The 26,572-nt window shown below is 41.5% G+C and overlaps 1 protein-coding gene across 3 annotated transcripts; it reads right to left on the reverse strand.

The window, feature by feature from the left end:
* Positions 1-591: 591 nt before the first annotated feature.
* Positions 592-26,498, reverse strand: inpp5d (inositol polyphosphate-5-phosphatase D). Of its 3 annotated transcripts, none has more exons than XM_042006848.1 (28): positions 26,405-26,498; positions 24,596-24,774; positions 24,106-24,169; positions 20,127-20,262; positions 19,873-20,014; positions 15,891-16,031; positions 15,709-15,799; positions 15,551-15,628; positions 14,401-14,478; positions 14,150-14,273; positions 12,621-12,727; positions 11,612-11,714; positions 11,335-11,531; positions 11,129-11,246; positions 10,937-11,033; positions 7,014-7,152; positions 6,682-6,790; positions 6,507-6,595; positions 5,614-5,695; positions 3,452-3,541; positions 3,260-3,370; positions 3,069-3,148; positions 2,895-2,982; positions 2,674-2,820; positions 2,531-2,591; positions 2,243-2,437; positions 958-1,397; positions 592-886 (listed from the first exon to the last, which is right to left on the reverse strand). In XM_042006848.1, the coding sequence occupies exons 2-28, from the start codon at positions 24,733-24,735 to the stop codon at positions 846-848; spliced, it is 3,288 nt and encodes a 1,095-aa protein (XP_041862782.1). In that variant the 5' UTR covers positions 24,736-24,774; positions 26,405-26,498; the 3' UTR covers positions 592-845. The 3 variants fall into 3 exon arrangements, with proteins under 3 accessions (XP_041862782.1, XP_041862781.1, XP_041862783.1); XM_042006847.1 differs by lacking the exon at positions 26,405-26,498 and adding an exon at positions 24,862-24,886; XM_042006849.1 differs by lacking the exon at positions 26,405-26,498 and having other exon boundaries at positions 958-1,405; positions 2,254-2,437; positions 24,596-24,895.
* Positions 26,499-26,572: the final 74 nt, after the last annotated feature.

The following is a 26,572-nucleotide window of genomic DNA, read 5'->3' on the forward strand; positions in this document are numbered from 1 at the left end:
TCCCATCAGTCCCTATGCCCACTAACATAGAGCTTCACACAAAGGTCTGTAAAAACTTTATTTACATCTTTGCTATCTTACTTTTTTTGACGAGATGTTTTTTTTAACACTAGGGATATTTTCAGTCACTTTCTTTGTTGACCAAATTAGTTAGATATTAACTGGGTTTACTTCTGAATTCATACAGTTTCTAATTTACTGGTTTTACATTCTGTTCTTCATTTCTAGTAAGTCGTAAGTCCGCTGCTGCTCTTTTGGACAGTTTTGCTTTCAGATTGGACTCATTAGGGAACTTATTATATGCCATTTCACTATCAGTGAGTTGTATCTCAAGTTGCCATTTTTCTTCTTCAGATTTCATTTCATACAACCAATCCACATAAAAAAGCCTTACACGTCTCCTATAAAATGGATGGGATTGGATTGGCTTTGTGTATTTCACAATTCTATTAATAGAATAAAAGAACGGGAAAGTTAGTTTGGAAATTAAGAGAAATTTGAGGTCATTTACCAGATGTGCATTAAATCACCATGTTTTTTTATTATCTTTCTTGGGCCTAGACATGTATAGATTTTAAGTAAACTGTGGGATAGATTTGTAATATTTTATTCTGGAACATCATAGTGGTGAATTTAAAAAATACAACCAACTCAGTGAAAGATGCATTAGTCCTGTATCATGCCTAGCTCCTCACTGTAAAGAAAAAGAAAGGAAAGTATTCTCTGAGTTGCCACTCATATACGTTGATTATCCTAAAAGGCATGAAGTCTTGGCTTTGTGTATTACACATTTCCATAAATGCAGAGCAGGAAGCTGTTCTGGTAATGCTGGGCAATGCTGCAGCTCAGTTCACAGGACGACCAGTCTTGGGAACATCTGGATGCACTAAAGAAAGGAAATTAATTTGTATAAATATATTAATTGAATTAGTCAGTGAATCTGAGAGTGCTTCTTACTGTCTTTGTTAGGCTGTGGTGGACTAGGTCTTGCTGGATGTCTCTGCTTGCTGGGGATCTCAGAGCTGTCCCTGTAGTCTCTGGGTTTGGCGGCCTGGGGCTCCTGTCGAGACTTGTTGGGCAAACGAGGCCGATTCTGTCCCATCCCACCCTCTGAGCGTGAGGGCACTACAGGTTTTTTATGTGTCGAGGGGGCCAGATTAGATGGGGTTGGGGATTGAGGTTTGTTCTCAGAGCAGGTAAAAGAGCGGTTGCGTGGGGCAGGCACTGGGGGGCGATCTGCCTCCCCATCTGTTGCTTTGGAGGATGCAGGCAGTAGGTCTGTCAGTGTCAGATGGTCTGTCTGTGGAGGGTTTTGGTCCTTGGCCTGACCATGTGCTTTTACCATTGAACCATACAGAGGGTTGTCAAACATCTCTGACGCGTTTTCATCCTCCCCCCTAGAAGACAAAAGATTACTCACTCAGGATTTTATTTCACTTTCTAAAACCCCAAATCAGAAAACAGGTGGAGGATTTGAGCTTTGTGACATGGTGCATTATCCTGCTGGAAGTAGCATCAGAAGATTCTCCACTGTGGTCATAAAGTGATGGACATGGTCAGCAACAATACTCAGGTAGGCTGTAGTGTTTAAACCAGGCCACACTGGTAATAAGGAGCCCAAAGTGGACCAAGAAAATATCCCACACACCATTACACCACCAGCAGCCTGAAGCATTGATACAAGGCAGGATGGATCCATGTTTTCATGACGTTTCCCCCAAATTCTGAGCCTAGCATCTGAATGTGGAGCTGAAATGGAGGATCATCAGACTAGCAATGTTTTTCATCTTCTATTGTCCAGTGTTGGTGAGTGTGTGTGAATTGTAGCCTCAGTTTCCTGTTCTTAGCTGGCAGGAGGCACCTGGTGTGGTCTTCTGCTGCTGTAGCCCAGCTGCTTCAAGGTTGGATGGAACCAGTACTTAGTTGACTTCCTGTTTCCTTTCTATCATTTCCAACCAGTCTGCCCATTCTCCTCTGACTTTTGCAATGGTTGGCTGTGTGTGAAAATCCCAGTAGATCAGCAGTTTCTGAAATACTCAGACCAGCAACCATGCCACGTTCAAAGTCACTCAAATCTCCTTTCTTCTGAATGACAAAACTAACAAGACAAAAGATTAAACATCTTTTTTTTTCCCCCATTCAGACTCATCTCTTCCTGATTCAGGGTTTTATTTTAATCATATCAGCTACAGATAATTTTAGGAGCTGAAAGGAAACTAGCTGTTTTGCATGAGAAACTTACACTGAACAAGCTTTTCCTGTGGGACTGCGTATGACCACATCATGAGGAGCCTTCTTGGGATCTTTACACCCTTGCCCTGGAAGAGCTCGTGGTGGCATGCTGTAACTCCAGCCCTTATCAATCACATTCCCACTTCTGAATGACAAACCCATGTAACTAGGGTTAGAAATATCATGTGCCTGTGTGGTGGACACCCTGTAAACCAAAACACAGCAACAATGTTCACAACTTAAAGTCATGTTTGAGATATATTTTGAATTATAAATAATAATGTGTTAAAGATCTCACTTGTTGGCGTCTCCAGATTTGCCCTTTGGGGGGACGTTGTCATCCCCAATTTTGATGAAATCTACAAAAAGGAGTAAAATAAGATGTTTTAAGAATCAAACAGATATCCAAAAAGTGATTTCTGAGCTGATTTTCAGCCTCACCATATAACTTCTCAGTGGGCTTGCCCTCAGAGGTGCGTAACTGGATGCCACCTGTCAACGTGCCCGTCTTCTCTCCATGGTGAGTCAGCGTAATCTGGAACTCCCTGTAGCAGAACTGGGCAGCTCGCAGTGCAATGCAGCCCTCTCCTTCAAGTATGACACATTAAGCTGATTGAAAACATGTTCATCTCAGAGAAAAACTGAACATGAGAGGTCCTTACCGTACGACTCGTCACTGTCTGTGGATTTCACACATATGAGGATGTGCTGGTCCAAGAGGTACTCAGGGTCCGAAATGATGGGAGTGAGCTGGGAAAGTCCCATAAAAGGCAATGATGTCAACGATTGATGGATGCAAAATCAAATTCATTACTAGTGCTGCAACCTTATTTTACCTCAACTTGGTTGCCGAACCAAACTTTGACAGAGCCGTCAGATTGCTCCGTGTTGTCTCCCTCTGAAGTCTTCATAGTTTCTGGTGAAAATATCTCTTTTGGTCATTTTTGTCCAATTAAAGAAAAATCCAGCAACAAACATAAAAGAAAACAGAACAAAAACAAAAAGAAAAGAAAAAAGAAAAACATACTCTCCAAGCAACTCGAGTGGAATTCAATGAAAAACTTTGTCTTTGACTTTGTCAACAAGATGGCCACGCAGTTCATGATTTGAATCCCGCCCTGAGACGCAGTGTTTGGATCTGAAAAATGTAAACAAAGAAACCATCAGACTGCAGTTTTGAAGCATCCTGGATCTGCTCGAAGCTGACTGGTCATCTGACCTTGTTTGGAGACAAACTGCGAAGCGACTCCGACTTCAAACGTGGCAAATACCGGTGAGTGGTCGCTTGTCATGATGTCATTAGTGCAGCCTGCAAGAGAAACAGGTGGCCTTTAACTCAGCTTTGCAACGTGCAAGTAGCAGCTTCTTGACATCATCACCACTAATGGTAGGAGGGATGCTTTTTCAAAAATGACCTGGAAACATTTAGCTTTTTTAAAAAGTGTTTGATACCATGACTTGTGTTGAGATTTCCACAGAAGTCCAACTCAGAAACATAAATAATCCACATTATCGTTAATTTAAATGGGACATATGAAAGAAAAATCACAGTTTTTCTGTTTTATTAGTTCAATGCACGACTTCTTTCAGACTGAGCCTAAAACTGAGTCATACTAGCTGTTGGTGGTGAAAATGAGCAAAATACGAGAACAAAATTACTAAAGTATATAAAGTATTTGTTAGTACTATTAGTAAGTAATTGTTAAGTATTTTTCCATCAGCTTGATGTGGTAGTCTGAGCTAACATGTAATTTCAACATGTCTCCATGTCTGGGATATGTTTCCTGTAATCCACGAAGATCAATAAATCTACAAAATATAAAAAACACAAACATGCATGACCAATGCAGAAGCCCTGTTTTTACACCAAACCAGCTGAACAAATCACTTTTCATTATGTGCTTTAAGTGCACTCTCTGGGCTTAAATTTACTCAATAATGATGGCATGACTATCCTGCAGTATAGACTTCTGATCATCATAATTATTAGGCAAGTTTACAACATTTGAAAGGACCACAGACGTCAGACCCCCACACCAAGACAGAGAATTAACTTCCAGCTGTCTTAACAGGACACGAAAAAAAGATCAATCTCAATCCTTTTTGCCCACAATTTCCCTCAGTGAAAATCAGCCTCTACACCTGGGTCTTGTGTTTCCACTGACTAAGCTGAATATTTAATGCAAATAAAGCACATTCCCAGTGAACTCATTAAGATTTTTAAAAGCGACTTTCAGTATTTACAAGTCTGAGATATTACAATAAATAAAGCCTCTATCAATACTTTCTAGAGTTCGACAGGCAAACGTCTGCTGCTGGAGAGACTTAGAAGAAGGCTGCTCGGACTAAAAAACACAGGAACATCATATCAGATTAAATCTGATGAGTCCTAGTGTGAGACTTAATCTTCCAGTCACCATCTTGCACAGACAGTAAGGAGCTGGGTCCTGCATGAGCGATTTCTACTGCTGAAGTCACCTGACATAAACCAAGTGAGATGGTTTGTGACGTGGAAAGGCAAGCACAAACAGCGCACTGGTCCACCCCATAATTTATGTTGAGTTACATAATAGTGTTCCTTAGTAATGTGTTAAAATAAAACTGTATTCCTGTATTATAGCACTCATGAGCATGCACTGCTGTTCTCTTGCATCACCACAAGGGAGAGTATCCCATAAAGTGAGCAGGCCAGGAATTTGTACCCTGCCTGGAACAGTTGTTTAAAAAACATCCAGACAGAAGTGGTGACTGTGTGCTATGTCTGTTTACAGAACTGTTTCACTTAAAGGCAACTAATAATCCACACTAGCCGGGTCATCCTTTTCAAGCAGGCAAAACAACCCCAATATACAGCCCCGCTTCCACCAAGGGGGTACAACATGGGATGGGAGGGTCTCTGTTGCATTTCCACAGCCAGCTGTACCCTTACCTGGTAGGCAAGGTAACAGGGTAATAGTGGTGTGTTTGCTACATGATAGCATGGTGCAACATCTTACTAGAATTATAAAGAAGAAGAACCAACACAGAACAAAGAGAAGAGAATCTGTCTGATTGTATTCTTTCTTCTTGGTATGTGGTTTTAAACAGCAAAACATCCAGGCTATATTTAAACATGGCACCTTTTCCTGTTTTGTTCTTACTGCCGAGTCACACAGGAAGTGATGATTCTTTTAACCAATTAGTGAATAGCAGTGTGTCAAGGTACACCCTTCAGGGTCGGAAGAGTGGGACCCAAATGGAAGGGTTCCAAGAAAACAGGCAGGTGATATTTGATATTCTGGCACCCTTTCCAGGTTTTGCCTGTGGAAATGCAAAAGAATGTGTACTGACCCACATCTCTTGGTGGAAACTGGGCTTATATGTCAACAGAGAACTACTCACCGTACGCTTGGCAGACGACGTGGACCAGAGGGTATGACTTCCGCAGGACGCGATCGCACCACGAAGGCAAATTATATTTTGTCTGTGGATAGAATGAGTCATGACTGCAGAAATATTGAAGCAGTCGTGTGTGTGTGTGTTTTTTTTAAGAATTACTAACATCTAGTGGTAGAGATTACTTCAAATGCCAAGCACAGGTGTAGGTGGATGGTGGCCAAAATTCTTCCACACATCACCATGTTTTTATCTGCAATTGAATCCAGTGGCTTCAGGTGCAACTTCATAATTGTGTAAATGTGTACTGTCTTCTTCTATGCTCCTTGTAAGGCATTACCTATCCCAAATGGTCCTCTAGCGCCAATCAAACAAAGCTGGTACTGCAGTTTTAAATCTCAGTATGTTCACACATCACACAGAGTTGTCTGTCCATTCAGAGACACTGTAGTGAAAATGTCATGTATGTGGACCAACAGCAAGAAGATATAAATGTCTCATTCTACGAGAATAAAAATAGAAGTTATTTTAGCAAAGTGATTAGAAACACAGTTTTTAATTATCTATTAAATTTCTCAGTTGTTTGATTTGGTTTTGTTACAAGCTGCACCTTTAGGCATCAAAAAACCTGCTGAGAGGTGGAGGGCCAGAGTTCCTGAGCAGTCTGGGGGGTAATAGATGCTCTTTCATGTAATTTCTGGTATAAAGATAACAACATTTTTGCTGGCGTGGATCCATTCCAGAGATGAAATGTTCTTATGAACTTTTTGACCTGGATTCCTTAAACCAAGTAAACAAGCCAGATGAGATGTGTGTGCTGTGCTGTCGCTGCTTTCACTGTTTGTGGGGGCAGGACAGGAGCCATACAGGGACAGACATCTGACTAAACATAGGCTCACCCCTGTAGCTTTGGCTTTCGTGTAGGCATATTTCTCTCGTGTGTCTCTCTCAAAGCGGTATGTGGGTGCAAATGTTATTTCCTCCTCGTCTACAATAGAAGAAGAAATAAGGTTTAATCTGACTTTATATATCTTTGTTTATATATCTGATGTTTGCTTATGTTCTTAAACTCACCAAAATGCAGAAAAACCTTTCCATCCTTCCTCTCCATGCTCAGCTGGTCTTTACTGAGGAGTTCCTGGTACTGCTGCTGTTTGATCTTTGTCACAATGTACTCAGCTTCCTGTAAAAGGAAACAGTGACTCTTCATGAATTAAAGTGTTTGCAGCTGAAAGACCCGACACCTGACAACCAGCACTCTCATCTGTACACCGTCTCTGAGCTGCAGCAGCACTGGATCTCCACTTTCATGTCAAATGTCACAACAGGACAATAATAGGCTGCTCATATACTGTATACGTTGCCATTCTTGGGATGATTTGTGAGGAAATTTGTCAGCAACTCACTGAAGATGGAAATTCAACACGATAGTTCAAATCTCCAAGCCAGAAGAGGTGCGTGAAGCGATGTGTGATGTCAAACGGGTTGAGCTTCTTATCTCCTAGATTGAGAAATCGCAGGATGCTGGCGTAGTTTTGATTCCGTCTGCAAATACAGAAGAAGTTGTTGCAGAGATATTAAAATGACAAATTCAGGAACTAATTTAAAATTCAGGAAATAATACAAATGAGGTATTTTATGTTTCCCCTATAAAGCATCTAAGTGTGGTTTCAGACACAGAAAGAAAAGTGAGAAACATCACTCATTTACTGTGTTTGCATGCTGATGTAAAACATGTTTTCTTGCTTAAATAAGCCCTCCCTGATAGAGACAACACATGGGTCGCAGGATATGTTGCTCCAAAAATTGTACTTGCATGGGATTGGAAAGTGGAATTTGCCTTTTCCCCGCATACATGGGTGGGTTTTCTTCTTCCTTTACTATGAAAAAGGGTTAGTGGCTTATGAAGATAAATTCAGGTTTGGCTTTAGATTTTTGTTAACATGAAACTGGTTCACTTTTTACAAGGTTGTGTCACCATGGCAACTGATGCTGAAAACTAAACTTGCTCCAGAGCAGAGAGCGTCTCTTAAAGACTAACAGTACTGACTGACATTTCCACCACTGACTTTTTGTGTTTGTTCTTTATTTGGCACAGAGAAAACAACCAGAGTTGCAGCTGACAGAATAAAGGTTGATGAATCTTTCCTTCCTGCTTTGGCTGCAGCAACCTGGAGGAATATCCAGCTGTGATTATTCATCTGCTGTCATCTCCACCTGTTTTACATTTATGTGCACATATCCAAAAGTTGATCATTGGCATCATAGCACAACACCTTATCAATTATATTTTCTTTTGATGTCCTTGGTATTTTTAAGGGGTACATTTATGTCATCATGGCTCCAAAGATAAACTTTTTCTTCCCTTCACAATCAATAGATGCAATTTATATGTATTCCCATTTCCAAAAGAAGCTGGAAAAACCACTGGAGGAGCATTTGGCAACTAATCAGATTAGCTGGCAACAGGTCAGTAACATGTACAGTAACAGTAACGAGTATAAAAGGAGCATCTGAGAGAATCTAGCCTCTGAACTGGCCTGCCTGCAGTCCAGACCTTTCACCAATAAAAAACATCTGGAGCATCATTAAACCAGAAATCCATCAACAAAGATCCAGGACTGTTGAGCACGTACAATCCTGTATCAGACCAGAATGGGACAACACACACACACACACACACACACACACACACACACACACACACACACACACACACACACACACACACACACACACACACACACACACAAAGACACTGACAAAGTGTACTCTCAGTGGCAGGGTAATAAAAACAGGGCAGACCCGCCAAGGCTGGAGACTGAACAATACTGAAAAAGCATATGGGAGAAGGAGGCAGTGCACAACAGTGGTGCACAGTGGCTGATGGATCTAAGAGCAGACCACAGCAACCTCCCTGAACAAGAACCGGTAACCATAACAGTGGCAGACATTTAACAAGAGTCTCAGGTATGAAGAACTGGACAGCACCTACTGGCTGAAGAAGCTAACTGCACTCCATGAGTGCCTGGCAGCACAAATGACTCAGCTGCTGAAGGATGGGACCCACCCTGAATGGCTAACTGAAGGCCGGACAATCCTGATCCAGAAGGATCCCCTGAAGGGAACAGTTCCATCCAACTATCGGCCAATAACCTGTCTCCCCACCACATGGAAGCTCATGTCAGGCATCATAGCGACTAAGATATGTGGGCACATGGATAAATACATGAGCACAGCACAGAAGGGCATTGGTAAAAATACCAGAGGAGCAAAACACCAGCTGCTGGTAGATAGAACAGTCGCTCGGGACTGCAGAACCAGGAATACCAATCTGTGCACTGCCTGGACTGATTACAAGAAAGCCTATGACTCAATGCCACACACAAGGATCATGCAATGCTTGGAGATTTATAACATCAACAGGACTCCTTCATTGCAAACTCAATGCGGCAGTAGAAGACCACCCTTGAGGCCAACTGCAAGCCAATTGCACAAGTGTCCATCAAATGTGGCATATACCAAGGAGATGCCCTGTCCCCTGTGCTGTTCTGCATAGGTCTGCACCCCCTCAGCCAAATAATCACCAAGACTGGCTATGGATACCGACTCAGGAATGGGTCCACCATCAGTCACCTCCTCTACATGGATGACATCAAGCTGTACGCCAAGAGCGAGTGGGACATTGACTCACTGATCCACACAACCAGGATCTACAGCAATGACATCGGAACGTCATTCGGACTTGAGAAGTGTGGGCAGATGGTGACAAAGACAGGGAAGGTAGTCCATACAGAAGGGGTCTCACTCCCAGACGGCAGAATAGCAGACACTGAGGACAGCTACAAGTACCTTGGAATCCCACAAGCAAATGGCAATCTCGAACAGGCCACAAGAAAAGCAGCCACAGCCAAATACCTCCAACGAGTAAGGTAAGTCCTAAGGAGTCAGCTCAATGGCAAGAACAAGGTCCGGGCAATTAACAGCTATGCCCTGCCGGTCATCAGATACCCTGCGGGAATAATAAGCTGGTCAAAGGAAGAGATTCAGACCACAGATGTGAAAACACGAAAGCTCCTGACCATGCATGGAGGGTTCCACCCCAAATCCAGCACCCCGAGACTGTACACTAAGCGCAAGGAAGGAGGCAGAGGACTAGTGAGTGTCAGAACCACTATCCAGGATGAAACATCCAACATCCTAGAATACATCAGGAAGATGGCCTCAACGGACGAAGTGCTCGGTGAATGTCTCAGGCAGTGGAAAACAGATCATGTGGTGATGGAGGAACCATCATGGGAGGAAAAGCCCCTCCATGGGATGTACCACCGACAGATAACTGAAGTGGCTGATATTGAGAAATCCTACCAATGGCTAGAAAGGGTTGAACTGAAAGACAGCACAGAGGCACTGATCATAGCTGCACAGGAGCAGGCCTTGAGCACCAGAGCAATAGAGGCCCAGATCTACCATACAAGACAAGACCCCAGGTTCAGACTGTGCAAAGAGGCCCCTGAGACAATCCAGCACATAACTGCAGGGTGTAAGATGCTGGCAGGGAAAGCTTACAAGGAGCGTCATAACCAAGTGGCTGCTATAGTGTACAGGAACATCTGTGCGGTGTACAGACTGGAAGCCAGAACCAGACCGACAAAATGGTAACGGCAAACCAGCCGGACGTTGTGGTGATGGACAAACAGCAGAGGAAAGTCGTTGTGGTTGACATCGCAATACCAAGTGGTTGTAACATCAGGAAAAAGGAACATGAGAAACTGGAGAAATACCAAGGCCTGAAAGAAGAACTTGAGAAGGTCTGGAAAGTGAAGTCAACAGTGGTGCCCATGGTCATCGGAGCACTCGGGGCAGTAACCCCCAAACTGGAAGAGTGGCTACAGCAGGTCCCAGGACAAACCTCAGACATCTCGATCCTGAAGAGTGTGGACCTAGGAACAGCAAAGATACTGCGCAGAACCCTCAAGCTCCCAGGCCTCTGGTAGAGGACCCGAGCTTGGATGGATGAGAGACCGCCCACGTAGGGCGAGGGGACAATTTATATATATATATATATATATATATATACTGTGATTCTTTCATTTCTTCAGGACCTCATTTAAAAAGGCAAATCCTTTTCAACCTGGCCCCGTCATGGGACCTTCCAATTTTTCTGAATGCTCTAACCAGTTCTCCTTTTGAACCCCTAGAACATATGGATATGAAACTGTTGTCCTTAAAGACGGCCTTACTGCTTGCTTTAGCTTCGGCTAAGCGTGTTGGTGAGATACATGCACTGTAAATTTAGATGTTAATGAAAGTGTAGCCTGCTGCTCACCTGAGCTTCTTTTCACTTCCAGAGGTCAGGTGACTGTTGACAAAGCCAAAAGATGTACCACCGAACATGAAAGACACTCCAACTGCTCCCTTGTTTCCTGGAAACAAATCAAAAGTCATAGTATGCACTTGTGTCCATGTGAAACATTGTGGCAGGTTTCTCAGCGCCTTGTGTTGAGGTGGAAGTGCTTACCCAAAGTGTTGGCAATCCCCGTCTTCACACTGTCTGAGAAAACATGGGAGATCCTGTTTTCATGCTCGGGTTTGGCCAAGACCACAATCCGAATGCTCCACAGTGTGTGAATCGCCACCTGGATGCGCGGAGATGTACCACGTGATGCTCATTTACTCTGCACCTGAATTTAACCATTACTTGTCACTTTAGCCAGAGTTACTTACTTGTTTAAAGCTAATATTTGTGATATTTCTCAGGACACTTTTCACCGTGTCAGCCCATTCCCTGTCACTCAGAGGATCTTCTTGAGTCCCAATGACATAAAAGTCATGTGGAATATGATCTGCGGTGTCATCCCGTGTCTTTCCTTGGCCCTTACACTGAAACCAGGACCTGATGTTGTGTGGCGGACCAACATTTCCTGTAGGATTCGGAGATCAGTTGTTAATATTTGAAGTCCATACAAATGTATCTACAAACTAGACATGATATATTTGTTACCCATGTTCCAGGTGCCAATAAACACTGTGATCATGTCTGGTTCAGGCTTTTCTGAGTGTTTGTTCTTCATTTGTTGAAGCAGCTGACAGAAACCCTCTCTTTTCTGGAGTGACAGGAATAAAAATGAATACATACAAAGACATGACTGAGGAGAAAAGGCCTCATTCACCAATATCTGCTTACAAATCTTTTTAAATTGACGTTGTACTTAAATGTTTGTAGGCCATGAAATTCTTCGTATTATTCCTATTAAATTGATGAATACCAATCTTTCCATTAACTGAAAAGATGTGCCAGCTGGTCCTAATTTGCAATTACACACTTAAAAATGTTTTTTTTTCCTCATTTGTAAAGTCATACTTGTGGTTATAAATAAGACAAACATCTTTATTAAACGGGTCAGCCACGGTGTATGTTCAAAATGCCGGGTATGTTAATATCCGCCTGCTAGCATGTGAAGAGAAACTGAGCTACAACATCACGCAGCGTCCTGGAAGAAAAAAATGCAGTTTCTCAGCTTTGAGCTGCCATTTGGGCAGAGACGGCTCCAGAAATGTACATAAAAAATGTCACTGTGCCATCAAACAAGTCAGGAGCGCAGAGTTTTAAGGTTGGAAAGCTACTTAGTGCTACTATAAAATAATAAAAGGCCTAATACTTAGTAAATGACCAAAAGTTATTATGAAAATTAGACAAAAGCATTACTCTATTTTCATAATTGTATTTTAGTGAACTGAAGAGCAGAAGAAAACACAACTCCTGATCATGTTCAAACATATTGCAACTCAAACGTCTGTAAGAGTACTTCTAAGTGCTCGTAGGACTGGTTCTTATTTAAGAACAAATTCAGGATATGAAGATTTTCATGAATCCCAAAATCTTCATAAAAAGTTGGCAAGCTGGACTTAAGAACAAATTTATTCATAAGAAAGGGTGTTGAATGAGGCCCAAAGTTCATAAAACAGATCTGTGTCAGACAAAACAGCAGTGAATTGACCAGGATGATTACCTTTGTGTCATCAAAAACGAACTCTTTACGCAAAATCTTCTCCTTCTCAGTCTCGACCACGATTATTAATTTGGTGTGCATCTTCTGGGATTTCACCAACTGCAAGACTGAGGAATGGATACAAGATTAATCCACGCTAGCAGCTCTAAAAACAGAATCAGATGAAGTGGTTTTAACGCTGGACTGGACCAGTGTGGAGATGTGTCCGGTAGGGGAACGTTCCTGCTGGACCATGGATGGGACAGTGAGGGGTAAGAGACAGGTTTCAGCAGCCTGATGCTGCTGCTAAAGTGTAAAGATAAAATCATTTGCACAGATTTATGCCAATAATCTACTATGAGACTGGTCCTTTGACTGTAATGATATCCTGTGTAGCAGAGGTCCCCAACCCTGGTCCTCAAGGCCGACTACCCTGCAGGTCTTAAGCCTGGTACACATATAAAGATTTTGCCTCGTCCCGACCAAGGATGACAAACGCACATAAGACTAATGACATTATCATTAGTCTTATAAGATTTTTCTGTACAATGAGGTGTGTTATGAGCAGATTTGTCCCGATACTCGGCTCCGAAACAGGTCATAGCCGACAATCGGAAACATGTTAAATATTCACGACCCGATTTCTGAGGAAAGCCGACAACTCCTGAATTGTGACTGCGTGGATGGTGACGTAGGCTGGAATGTAGCCAATCACAGAGCAAGCTGGCTGGGGAACAAGGACGGATATAAAGTCCCCGTGTTCATGCCGTCTCCAGTTTGTCGTTTTTTCATTTCTGGCTTTTTCTGTTAACAACAGTCTCAAGACCACCATCATTCCCTAGTCCTATATATCCCCTTCCATGCTGGGTGTTGTCTTTTCTGGTTGTTACTATGGTTCTTCTTCTATGTTTTTGTTAGGTGACATTTGGTCATGTGAGATGTCCGGCTCAGAGGACTAGATTGTAGGTCAGTTGTGGGACAGCATCATTATGTGTGTGTTGTTCTGTGATTAGATTATCGGAGCACACCGCACACATTACAATCAAAACTGTTTAATGCCTGATTTTTTATCTTCGAGTGTGAGGTCTCGACCAGATAAAAAATCTCATAAGATTAAAAAATCCTTATATGTGTACCAGGATTTAGATGTCTCCCTGATTCAAAATAAAAGGCTCTGACAACCTCTGCACAAGTCTGCTAATGAGCCATTAATGTGAATCAGGTGTGTTGCGGCAATAAAGACACCTAAAGCCTCTTAAACATTGTGTCAAGCCTTCCCAAAAGAGATGAAAATGTTATAGCTGCAAAAGATGGACCAACTCCATATTAAACCCCACAGATTAAGAACAGGATACCAGGAGAGCTCATGTGTGTAAATGTAGGCATCCCAATACTTTTGGCAGTATAGTATGCTTACACGGTGCTAGGTGACTACTTTAAACTAATTAAACTAATTTTCAAGATCAGTGCAGTAGAGTAGTGGTTCAGCTGTCTGTGCAATATTAAGATGAAATGTAACACGCTAATAACTAAGATTATAGATTCCTTACTTTTATTGTGCACAAAGTATTTGTCTTCAGGCCCATCTTTTGATTTCTTAAAGTAGATTTTTCCATCTTCAACATCCACTTTCAGGAGCATCTTTGTGGAAATACCAAGAGATTCTTGCTTGACCTGCCAATAATAGAATGAACTGATTACATTAACAGTAAACTTTCACACATATAACACACATAATAATGGTTTAATAAACATTTTTTTCCTGCTGGATAATATAGTAAAAAAAAAATAAAGAAAGCACCTCAAATGTAACAACAGGTATGAGAGATTTCCTGTGGCCTCCATCATGTCCAGCTGACTCAAAAACAGAACTTTTTGCCTAAAAAAAGAAAAAATACATCAGTGCTTTTTCATCTGTTGCTAGGTTACACAATAACATAACCAGTAAATCAAACAAGAGTCTAAATTATTACCCACCAACCTGCCAAATGGTTAAATTAAAATTTTGCTGGTATAAAGGAAAACTTACTGTCCAAACTATAAATGAAATGAAATGAAAATGAAATGAAGCACTACTGCCCGTGTGCTTGCTTAAGCATGCCTGGTGTCATTTACACGCTACAGTAAATCCCCAATGACCCCCCGAGTTCTGATTGGTGGCTTATCAAGTTTATCACCTGTCAATCAATTATAACAGCTTCTATTCTTATTCTTATTCTTATTCTTATTCTTATTCTTATTCTTATTCTTATTCTTATTCTAGCATATATATATTTAAACTCTCTGCTATGCAACAATATGTATAAAACCTTGAAATAACTCAGTAAATGATCATGCAGCAAATCTCCACTCAAATAACCCATATTAACCCTTGTAAGTCATTAGAGGCTTTTTATCCTATCAGATTATTTTTCCCTCAATTTTTGGCCACCATTTTGGTTGTGTCACCCCATATGGGATGATTTTATTTATTTATTTTAAGAAAGTGTTGCTGTTGAAAACCTTTTAAAATCCATTTTAAGTTTTTCTTAAAGGCCAACATGACCTAGGTACAAATGTACTACTATCATTAGAGGATATCATATAATATTCTTTTTCATTTTTTTTAAAATCAGCTTCACTCCTGATTCAAACTACCAAATATGTAATTATTCAAATAAATTGAACCCTTTCAATGCCAATTTGATCACATGATGTCACTGTTTTTGTGAAAAAAACAAATACAAAATGAGCTATTTTCCATATGAAACATGTTAGGAAGATGAACATTTTTTTAAAGATAAAAATCAATGTTTTACTCATTTTCAGCACATTTAAGGTTGTTTAAAAATAAATTCAGGGCAAACAAACAAACAAACAACAAAAAGGCTAGTGGAAATCCTGACCAGCTACAGCTGCTGCTGATCAAAAAAGGTCATTCAGAGCCATGAAAACTAGATTTAGTACTTTACCTTATCTTCTATTGAGTAGAGTAGTTTTGTCAGCTCCTCCAGCCTACAGGATACCGACTGACCTGAATCGACACAAATCTGAAAATACAGAAAGTAAGGTTTTCTTTTGGTTTGCGTGTTTGTTGTTAATGCTGTAAAGGATCAAGGCCACCACTGACTTGTTTTGGGTATGGCCCAATCCCCGGGGAGAGCTGCTGGTCCAACGCTCTACGAAACATCTCCAGAGTTGGCAAGATTCTGGAAATTTCACTGCCTCACAGGAAAATCAGAGCATGGCAAAATCAGTCTTATACACAACACTTCAGGTTATATTATATTTTCCTTTTACTTCAAACTGTACCTGTTTAGATTTTTGCAGATTGCCATGATCAGCTTCTTTAGGCCGGGAAGGTTAGGGTTTCCATTCTGTACTTGTTCAACATCTAAACAGATTGAGGTCCTGAAGTATTCTTGGATGGCCATTTGATGCTCCTCTGATAATCTGGGAATATAAGACCAGAGCAGTTGAAGCTATTTTCCAGTTTTTCTCATAGTGTAGTCATGTGAAGTACTCATGAGTAGTCAGCGTCTTGCCTGCAGCAAACAGAGCTCTGTTTAGAGAATCAAGGAGGTGATAGGAAAGCTAAGCTAACAGCTACTCAAAAATGTTTTCCACAGTTTCAACAGTTTATGCCTGCAGTTATTTGTTTATTTTTATTTTCTCAGCTAAAGAACATACACGTTGCTACTGATCCTCGTCGGGTGGCTGCTCAATGTATCCTGCTTTTAATGTGTTTGATAAGCTTACAGAGCACCATTCCTTTGGCAAACATTTCAAAGATGCTAAGTGTTTCTACTTTTTCAGGCTTTTTTACTCGTTTTTACAGGCTTATAGTTGATGTTTAGGGAATTGAGTCAGAGTTTATTACCCAGAGGATACACTGGGCAGAAACCAGACGTGCAACCATTTGCATTGAGTCTTGGGTCTGACCTGGGGTCTCCTCCCAACAGGCCATATCTGGAAAACCTCCAAGGTGAGACCAATAGGAGGCATCATAATCAGATGCCCAAACCACTGAAAGAAACTCATTTCAACCACATGTGTCTTACAACCATTGGTTATTACTGGAACAAGGCAAGGCTGGTAAACTGAAAACTTTGCCCTTTGGCTCAGCTCTCTCCACCACGCTGGACCGGCCCTCAGCGAACCCTGGTCCACTTTCACGGATCATATGATTTGTTTGGAGTATAGGAAACAACATAGGAAGCGACGCAGGAAGCAACTTAGGAAGCGACATAGGAAGCAACGTAGGAAGCAACGTAGGAAGCAACGTAGTTAGCGATGAAGGAAGCAACCAAAGAGGCGACGTAGGAAGCGACGTAGGAGGCGACATAGGAAGCGACGAAGGAAGCGACGTAGGTAGCGACGTAGGAGGCGATGTAGGAAACGACGCAGGAAGAGACGTAGGAAGCGACATAGGAAGAAACCTAAGAGGCGACGTAGGAAGCGACGTAGGAAGCGACGTAGGAGGCGACGTAGGAGGTGACGTAGGGAGCAACATAGGAAGAAACCTAAGAGGCGAAGTAGGAAGCTACGAAGGAAGCGATGTAGGAGGTCATGTAGAAAGCGATGTAGGTAGCGACGAAGGAAGCAACCTAAGAGGTGACGTAGGAAGCGACGTAGGAAGCGACGTAGGAGGCGACGTAGGTAGCGACGAAGGAAGCGACATAGGAAGAAACCTAAGAGGCGACGTAGGAAGTGACGTAGGAGGCGACGTAGGAAGCAACGTAGGAAGCAACGTAGGAAGCAACGTAGTTAGCGATGAAGGAAGCAACCAAAGAGGCGACATAGGAAGCGACGAAGGAAGCGACGTAGGTAGCGACGTAGGAGGCGACATAGGTAGCGACGAAGGAAGTGACATAGGAAGAAACCTAAGAGGCGACGTAGGAAGCGACGTAGGAGGCGACGTAGGTAGCGACGAAGGAAGTGACGAAGGAAGCGACATAGGAAGAAACCTAAGAGGCAACGTAGGAAGTGACGTAGGAGGCGACGTGGGAAGCAACGTAGGAAGCAACGTAGGAAGCAATGTAGTTAGCGATGAAGGAAGCAACCAAAGAGGCGACATAGGAAGCTACGAAGGAAGCGACGTAGGTAGCGACGTAGGAGGCGATGTAGGTAGCGACGAAGGAAGCGACATAGGAAGAAACCTAAGAGGCGACGTAGGAAGCGACGTAGGAGGCGACGTAGGTAGCGACGAAGGAAGCGACATAGGAAGAAACCTAAGAGGCGACGTAGGAAGTGACGTAGGAGGCGACGTAGGAAGCAACGTAGGAAGCAACGTAGGAAGCAACGTAGTTAGCGATGAAGGAAGCAACCAAAGAGGCGAAATAGGAAGCGACGAAGGAAACGACGCAGGAAGAGACGTAGGAAGCGACGTAGGTAGCGACGAAGGAAGCGACATAGGAAGAAACCTAAGAGGCGACGTAGGAAGTGACGTAGGAGGCGACGTAGGAAGCAACGTAGGAAGCAACGTAGGAAGCAACGTAGTTAGCGATGAAGGAAGCAACCAAAGAGGCGACATAGGAAGCGACGAAGGAAACGACGCAGGAAGAGACGTAGGAAGCGACATAGGAAGAAACCTATCATAATCAGATGCCCAAACCACTGAAAGAAACTCATTTCAACCACATGTGTCTTACAACCATTGGTTATTATTGGAACAAGGCAAGGCTGGTAAACTGAAAACTTTGCCCTTTGGCTCAGCTCTCTCCACCACGCTGGACCGGCCCTCAGCGAACCCTGGTCCACTTTCACGGATCATATGATTTGTTTGGAGTATAGGAAGCAACATAGGAAGCGACATAGGAAGCGACGTAGGAAGCAACGTAGGAAGCAACGTAGTTAGCGATGAAGGAAGCAACCAAAGAGGCGACGTAGGAAGCGACGTAGGAAGCGACGTAGGAAGCGACGTAGGAAGCGACGTAGGAAGCGACGAAGGAAGCGACGTAGGTAGCGACGTAGGAGGCGATGTAGGAAACGACGCAGGAAGAGACGTAGGAAGCGACATAGGAAGAAACCTAAGAGGCGACGTAGGAAGCGAAGTAGGAAGCGAAGTAGGAAGCGATGTAGGAGGTCATGTAGAAAGCGATGTAGGTAGCGACGAAGGAAGCAACCTAAGAGGTGACGTAGGAAGCGACGTAGGAGGCGACGTAGGAGGCGACGTAGGTAGCGACGAAGGAAGCGACATAGGAAGAAACCTAAGAGGCGACGTAGGAAGTGACGTAGGAGGCGACGTAGGAGGCGACATAGGAAGCGACGTAGGAAGAAACCTAAGAGGCGAAGTAGGAAGCGATGTAGAAGGCAACGTAGGAGGCGACGTAGGAAGAAACCTAAGAGGCGAAGTAGAAAGTGATGAAGAAGGTGACGTAGGAAGCAACGTAGTTAGCGATGAAGGAAGCAACCTAAGAGGCGACGTAGGAAGCAACGTAGGAGGCGACGTAGGAAGGGACGTAGGAGGCGATGTAGGAAGTGACGTAGGAGGCGGCGTAGGAAGTGACGTAGGTAGCGACGAAGGAAGCAACCTAAGAGGCGACGTAGGAAGTGACGTAGGAAGCAACGTAGAAGGCGACGTAGGAAGGGACGTAGGAGGCGATGTAGGAGGCGATGTAGAAAGCGACGTAGGAGGCGACGCAGGAGGCAACGTAGGAAGCGATATAGGAAGCGTCGTAGGAAGTGACGTAGGACACATCATAGTGCAACATGTCGGATAATTTGTTGCCTCTTCTGCTGCTTATACTGGACAGATTCCGGTAAAAAAAAAAAAAAACTGTATTAGGTTTGAACACCAAAATAAAAACCGAAACCCTACGACTTCATAAATTTAATATTGCTTCATTATTGACTTGTTGTGCGGTCCTGGCCAATCTATGACTTGAATATGACTTGAATTTGGTTGTTTCAGGAAATACCGCCCCTAGTGAGTAGTTTTGTATCTATGTGATGTTCAGGTAGTTTGGTCCGCTTGAGCAAAGTGAGTCCCAGGACTTTTCCTTTTGAGGTCAAATTGATGCATTGTAAAAATTGACTAAATATAGCATTTGCATAAACCATCTATACAATGTTTGATTTGTTTTAGATCATATAAAATTCGCTCTTCTGTAGCCCCGTTCAGAGTAGCTCTTAGCATAACTTATGAATTCCTCAGTGATTCTTCAAACTGAGAGTGCTCTAACGGCTGTCTGCTAGAGGTAAGACATCGGCTACTCATGACTACTTCACGTTCTACCTTTAAGTCAGTGTCAAAATTAGCTTCATTTAAAACTTGCTGTAAATATGACCATACATGGATAAGTCCATGTGCTGCAGTTTCATCAGGTAGGTGTCTGACAGAGACTTGCTGGCCTGCTCAGATGTCTTGGATTCACTTTCTTTGCTCTCAGCTGGAAAGTTTCTGGGTGGAAGCTGAGGTGGGTTATTGTTGGATTCTGAAACACAGACACATATAAGAAATGAAAATTTTTGGACTGAATAAGTCCATGTGTGAGGTCTTTTGTTAGATCTACTACGTATACTGATGAGGAAGATGATGTTTCTGACCTTGCTCCTCTTCCACCTCGTCCTCCCTCTGGACAGGGTACTGCAGATGTGTGACCAGCCCCATGTTGGGGCTGTAATATGCCTCCACCAGCTCCGGCAGCAAAGTGAAGAACCTAATAGGAACTCCCTCAGATGCCTTTAGAACAGATCACAGCAGAAACATTTTTTTTCTTTTTTTTAATATGTCTTTAGGACAAAAGAAAATAAGTTTTCATATGTCCTGTTGTTCTGAAAAGGCTGATTTGTTCAAATAAAAATTGTCTGTGACCCTATTGATGGCTGCAGTCACATCACTGGTTGAATTTTAAAGCAGTCTGTTCATTTCATTCAAAAGAATATATAACTGTAAGGATACCATTACACAGATGCTAAACCTCTTTGTTCACAACCAAAACTTAAATGTCAAAGAAATGGCAAAAATATCCAACAACTTCATCTCAGACCCTCCAGGCCGCAGGTAGCATGTTAAATGTTAAAGTTCATGATGATGAAAAATAGCAACAGACAAAACAAGTATGGCTTTCAAAAAAAGAAGAAAAAAGGGCAAAATCTCTAAAAGAGACATTTTTCGATGTCTTTTTTTTTAGAGGGAAAGGTTAATCTAATCTAAAGTCATGTTAGGTGTCTAAACAGAACATGGCACCACAACTTCGGTTTGCAAAGCAGCGTCTGAACTTCTGGAGACTTTTGGAGTGATGTCCTTTAGACACACACACACATACACAAACAAACAAACAAAACAAAATCAAACACAGAATATCAGCACAAACACCACATAGCAAGCACAATGGTGGAGGACTGATGATTGGGGTTGTTTTGCAGCCTCAGGACCCGGAGACCTTGCAGTCACTGAATGAACCATGAACTCCACTGTATATGACCCACATATTGTAGAGCTAGGCTGAAACTGGGTCATACAACAGGATAATTACCCCAAAAATAGCAACAAAACTACAAGAGAATGACTGAAAAAAGAAAAGAATCAGGATGATGCAAGGACTCACAGTCCAGATATCAACCTGAAAAGCCGTGGTGGGGTCTGCATAGGGCTGTGCAGAAATCCAGTCATGCAAACCTCAATGAGCCGAAGCAATATTGTATATATTGTATATATTATAGATACTCCCCCATAATAATCTGAGAAACTGATAACATCAGAAAACGATTATTTCAGCTTGTGGCTGCCATCAGTGGTTCTACAAGTTGTTGTATTACGGCGTGTACTTAGTTTTTTTACACACTGATTTAGCATTGTAACTTAGCTTTTGTTAAAAAAAATGGTGTAATATGTTATTTGTTTTAAAGGTTGTGTATCTGAGATGTTGGTCGGCAGCACTGGAAAATTACAAGGGACTGTACTCTCACGATTTATTTTCATTCAGGCCATTTACGAGAAGGGACTGAATAGTTTCTACATCTTAAGGAAGCTGAGATACTTCAATGTCTGCAAGATGTTGCATATAATCATGTATCAGTTGGTTGTGGAGAGTTTAATCAGCTTTGCAGCATCTGTTGAGGCAGCAGCAGCAGAGCCTTCAGGAAACTAATTGGTCTAGAAAGCTGGTTCTGTGCTGGGGACAACTCTGGAGCTTCTGGACCTGATTGTCCAGCTGAAGAAAGTTGCACAAGCTGCTGAAAATAGTGGACAATTAGTCACATCATCTACACAACACAGCAAGGAAACAATAGTGTGTTAAATCAGAGGCTTCTTCATGTCTGCTGCAACAGAGAAAGTACAGGAAATAATTCTCTCTAGAACAGGAACATAATGACTGATTAATAATTTATAAATAAGAAATAAAAAAAATGAAACCAGCCAGTATCCTAACAATCCCAATCTTAGTAGCTTGTGCATGATATGGAGGAACATGTGATGCACAAGTGTAATTAATAGAGAAAAAGAATCAAAATGCTGACAGATGTTAATGTGCACATATTTAGAGGAACTATTCATTGCACTTTTGACATTTTCAGATTTTTGCTCACATTATCTAGGAAGTGACAATGCTAAGCCTGTTCAGACTGTTTGCACAAAGCTCCACTATCCTTGCTTTTATGTAAATACTTCACCAAAATTATGCAAAGCAGTCTGGACCTGTGGAGAGCAAATCTCATTAAGAACTGCAGACAGAATGCAGATAACAAATGGAAGCCTGTTCTTCTCTGGCATTCAAGATTCAAAATTGAGCTGACATGTCATTTTATTTAACCATTATTTTCCCAGGTAAAATATCTGAGGACACATTCTCATTTCAAAGCATGCCCTGGTCATTATCTTGCAATTATAGATTATATTTTGTAATCAAAAGCAATACATGCACAATTATAGTATGAAACCTCAACTCAGGAATTCCAGGCTGCTACAGTTTTTCGTGTCCACAGTTTGATCATGTTTACAGATACTGACATATACGATCAATGCCTTAATATTTCAGCCTTTATTCCCTGAATTTATTTACATTTATATAAGAAGAATAAAGTAAAAATAAGGGAAAAAAAAGACTGGAAAAAATAAACTACAAGTAGTTGTATAAATGTCCGACAATAGACATTAAAAATCAACATCAACAACATGATCCAGGATGTAGTCACGAAATCTTTCAATGCAACACATTCTCACATTATTTTACCGAGCGTAGATCAGTTTACACTCACAGATCACATTATGAGATCCACCTGTTCACCTGCTTGTTAACACAAATATCTAACCAGCCAATCACATGGCAGCAACTCAACACATTGAGTAACATAGACAAGGTGAAGACGACTTGCTGAAGTTCCAACTGAACATCAGAATGAGAAAGAAAGGAGATTGAAGTGACTTTGAAAGTGGCATGGTTCTTGGTCTGAGTGTTTCAGAAACTGCTGATCTACTGGGATTTTCACACACGACCAACCATTGAAAAAGTCAGAGGAGAATGGGCAGACTGGTTGGAAATTACAGAAAGGAAACAGGAAGTCCAATAAGCACTGGTTCCAAACAAGGTCTGCAGAACAGTATCTCTGAACACACAACACGCCCAACTTCAAAGCAGATGGGCTACAGCAGCAGAAGACCACGCCAGGTGTCAGCTAAGAACAGGAAACTGAGGCTACAATTCACACACACTCACCAACACTGGACAATAGAAGATGGAGAAACGTTGCTGGTCTGATGAGTCTCCATTTCAGCTCCACATTCAGAATCTAGGCTCAGAATTAGGTGACAACATCATGAAATTTTCATGCTGCTGGTGGTTTAATGGTGTGGGGGATATTTTCTTGACCCACTTTGGGCTCCTTAGTACCAACGTGACCTGGTTTAACCACCACAGCCTACCTGAGTATTGTTGCTGACCATGTCCATCCCTTCATGACCACAGTGTAGCATCTTCTGATGCTACTTCCAGCAGGATAATGCACCATGTCACAAAGCTCAGATCATCTCCACCTGCTTTCTAGAACATGACGATGAGTTCACTGGACTCCAACGGTCTCCACAACCACCAGATCTCAGTCCAGTAAAGCAGCTTTGGGATGTGGTGGAACGGGAGATTCTCATCATGGATGCAGCCGACAAACCTGCAGCAACTGTGTGATGCTGTCATGTCAATATGCAGAAAACCTCTGAGGAAGGTTTCCTACAACTTGTTGTATCTATGACACCAAGAATTAAGGCAGTTCTGAAGGAAAAAGGGGTCCAACCCAGTACTAGCAAGGTGGACCTGATAAAGTGGAGTGAATTTACAAATGCAACATGCATCCCAGGAAAAAAATATTTGCCCAACATCATAGAGAGTCCAGTTTGCAATGTTTTACACACTTTAGTAAACTGAAAAGATTAGATTTCAGTCTAAGCTGTATCAAAGAAGATTTGTCCCAGGATTAAACGTTTCTCTTGTAATAACACAAAAATATAAATTAATGCCCAGATTCAGAATTATAACCTAAGTGGCTTTAAACCAGAGTGATGATGGCTTGTGTCAAACTGTCCACCCACCTGAACAGAGAGCTTGTTGTCCCCATTTGGCAGAATTCTGTATGTGTACACACAGTTCTGGTATCTGTGGTTAGAGATAAAATGCAAATGTCTGTAACTGGGATATGACACGTAGAACATGAATTAACAAGGGCATACAGTGTGATGAATATATACAATCAAAAAGGTCTTTAGCCAGTAAAAAAAGTGTACCAGTGAGTGGTGAAAATGACAAAGGGTGTTGCTTTTAGGCAGCAAGGAATGCAAATAAAGGGGAACTACTTTTGGGTTGCAGTGTGTATGTACGAAAAATGTGATGTGAAACAGTATAAGACAGCAGGGGAATTTTTAACTTTTAACCATGTCACTTGAAATGACGTACATAAAATGGCATACTCCATTTTAAATATTAGTCAGGATCCACAGAAAAAATGTTATTATCAGCTGTACAAGGCCATATTAAAATAATTGACTAGCCACATGTGCAAAAGTTCAATATAAGGTAACTTACAAAACACAGAGGGCATATGCTCCTGGTATGGACTCACTGTCCCGGATAAGGAAGCTTCCATCTCTTGCCGCTTTGGAGAGTAGATCCTCAGCTTTGGATCGAGTTATATTGCCATGGCACCAAGGATGAGAACTTGGCATCCTGTTTTTGACCTAAGAGCCTGAACTCAAGTGTTACATCTGCTTAAAAAAAAGAAATAAATAAAATTATATCCCGGAAAACGGTTGCAGACTTAGTTTCTTATCTGGCTAATCTCATCTTCTCACAGTGCGGACATGAAGTTCTGTCTTTCACTTGTCCTCTGCCTTCTCAAACTGTAAAAGGAAGCTGCTACTTGCTCTGCTCTGAACTTCCTCATTTGAGCAGTTTAAGAGAGGAGGGCCTTTGCTCTGCCTGTTCTATAAAAGATCCCCAAAGCTGTAAAATGGAAATGCAGACTTTGGTTTGCACAGAAGTGGTCTTCATCGCTTTACTTTAAAGTTTAACCCACACCTCTGAGCTTTGTGGCACCAGTTAACACACTAGTGTTTGCACTGTTCAGGTGTGATGTGTAAAGAATTAGCTTAAAGAAGGTGAAAATGGGAAGAAAGATAAAAAAGAAATTAAGTTGCTGAAGGAGTTAAAACAGCTATAAGAAGCTTTATTTGTTTTTCAGATTCATTTGTCTCATACCATCTTTGGCTGTTGAGATAAAAAAATATACACACATATGGTCTGAGTGCAAACTTTTAATCATATGAATCAAGAAAGCTTACAGGCTTGCTAGAGTATATACATTCAGGAAATTCAAGTTTAGAGCTGCTTGCCGTGTTCATGATGGACAGGAAGTCTTGCAGAAATAAGGGGAAAAAAAAGCTGCGCACAAACCACAACATGGGTCACATGATATAAAAACAGAACTTACACCGTTACAAGTCACTGCACCCATAGAAGTTTCTGCCCTTAAACTTGAAATAGCTTTGACACTTTCACAGTGAGTATGAAGGACAAGAAATCACACTTTTGCTTTCAGGACATAATAGGTGCAACTGAATTCAAGGCAGCCGTTATTTTTTAAAAAAAAGAAAATTTAAATAGAGGTTTAAAATTTTAAATAGAGAATAAAATATGAGTCAGAAGTGTCAGTTTTTATGAAACAGGATTGTGTTTTCAGAGAAAAGAATAATATGTCTCAGTCATTGTCACCTTTACAAATTACATGTAATCAAATCATCTCAGTAAATAAAATCAACAGTTAATGATCTTTCATACAGTATGACAGATGCAAGACAAGAAGCTACATTATTAAGGATATATACAAAGGGAAGTAAACATAATACTGATTTCTTGATGCAGTTGAAAAAAAGGAAGGGTCATGGCTGTGACCTTATCCAGTCATCTCCCACTCTCTGCATGTCGATACTTGATTACAACCAACTTTAGTTTATACCACCATGTGATGAATATGTCACAAATCTTTACACTAAAAACCAGGCACATTAGGAGTGTAAATTAAAAAAAAGAAGGAAATATTACTGACAATAACTGAGCATTTATTTCATTTAGTTTAAAATGCAAAGAAAAAAGAAAATACAGAGAAAATATACACAGAACGTTCAATATATAGATACTTTTGATTGCTCTTCCACCATTAATGTCACCACAAATTAGTCTTTGTTGGAATTTTAGGTATCATATTGACTTCAATAAACATACAACCTCCCCATTAAATGAGTGGAAAATGATGCCAGCAAGTAAAACTTGTAGACTAGCTTGCTGAAAAATAAAAAAACATAAAAAAACATTAAAAAAAAAACAGTCAATACTCACATTCACCTTTACACAGACGTGGGTCATCCTAAATGAAAACCCATAATTCTCTGGTTGATCTCCTGAAGTCTTTACAAATTGTTTCTTTCACTTGGTAAATTTGTAGACTTTGATCAAATTACTTGAAAAAGTAAATCATTAAAAAAAACTTTTTAAAAGTTTAATTCT

Source organism: Melanotaenia boesemani, chromosome 14 (assembly GCF_017639745.1).
Source record: "Melanotaenia boesemani isolate fMelBoe1 chromosome 14, fMelBoe1.pri, whole genome shotgun sequence".
Classification (NCBI taxonomy): Eukaryota; Metazoa; Chordata; class Actinopteri; order Atheriniformes; family Melanotaeniidae; genus Melanotaenia; species Melanotaenia boesemani.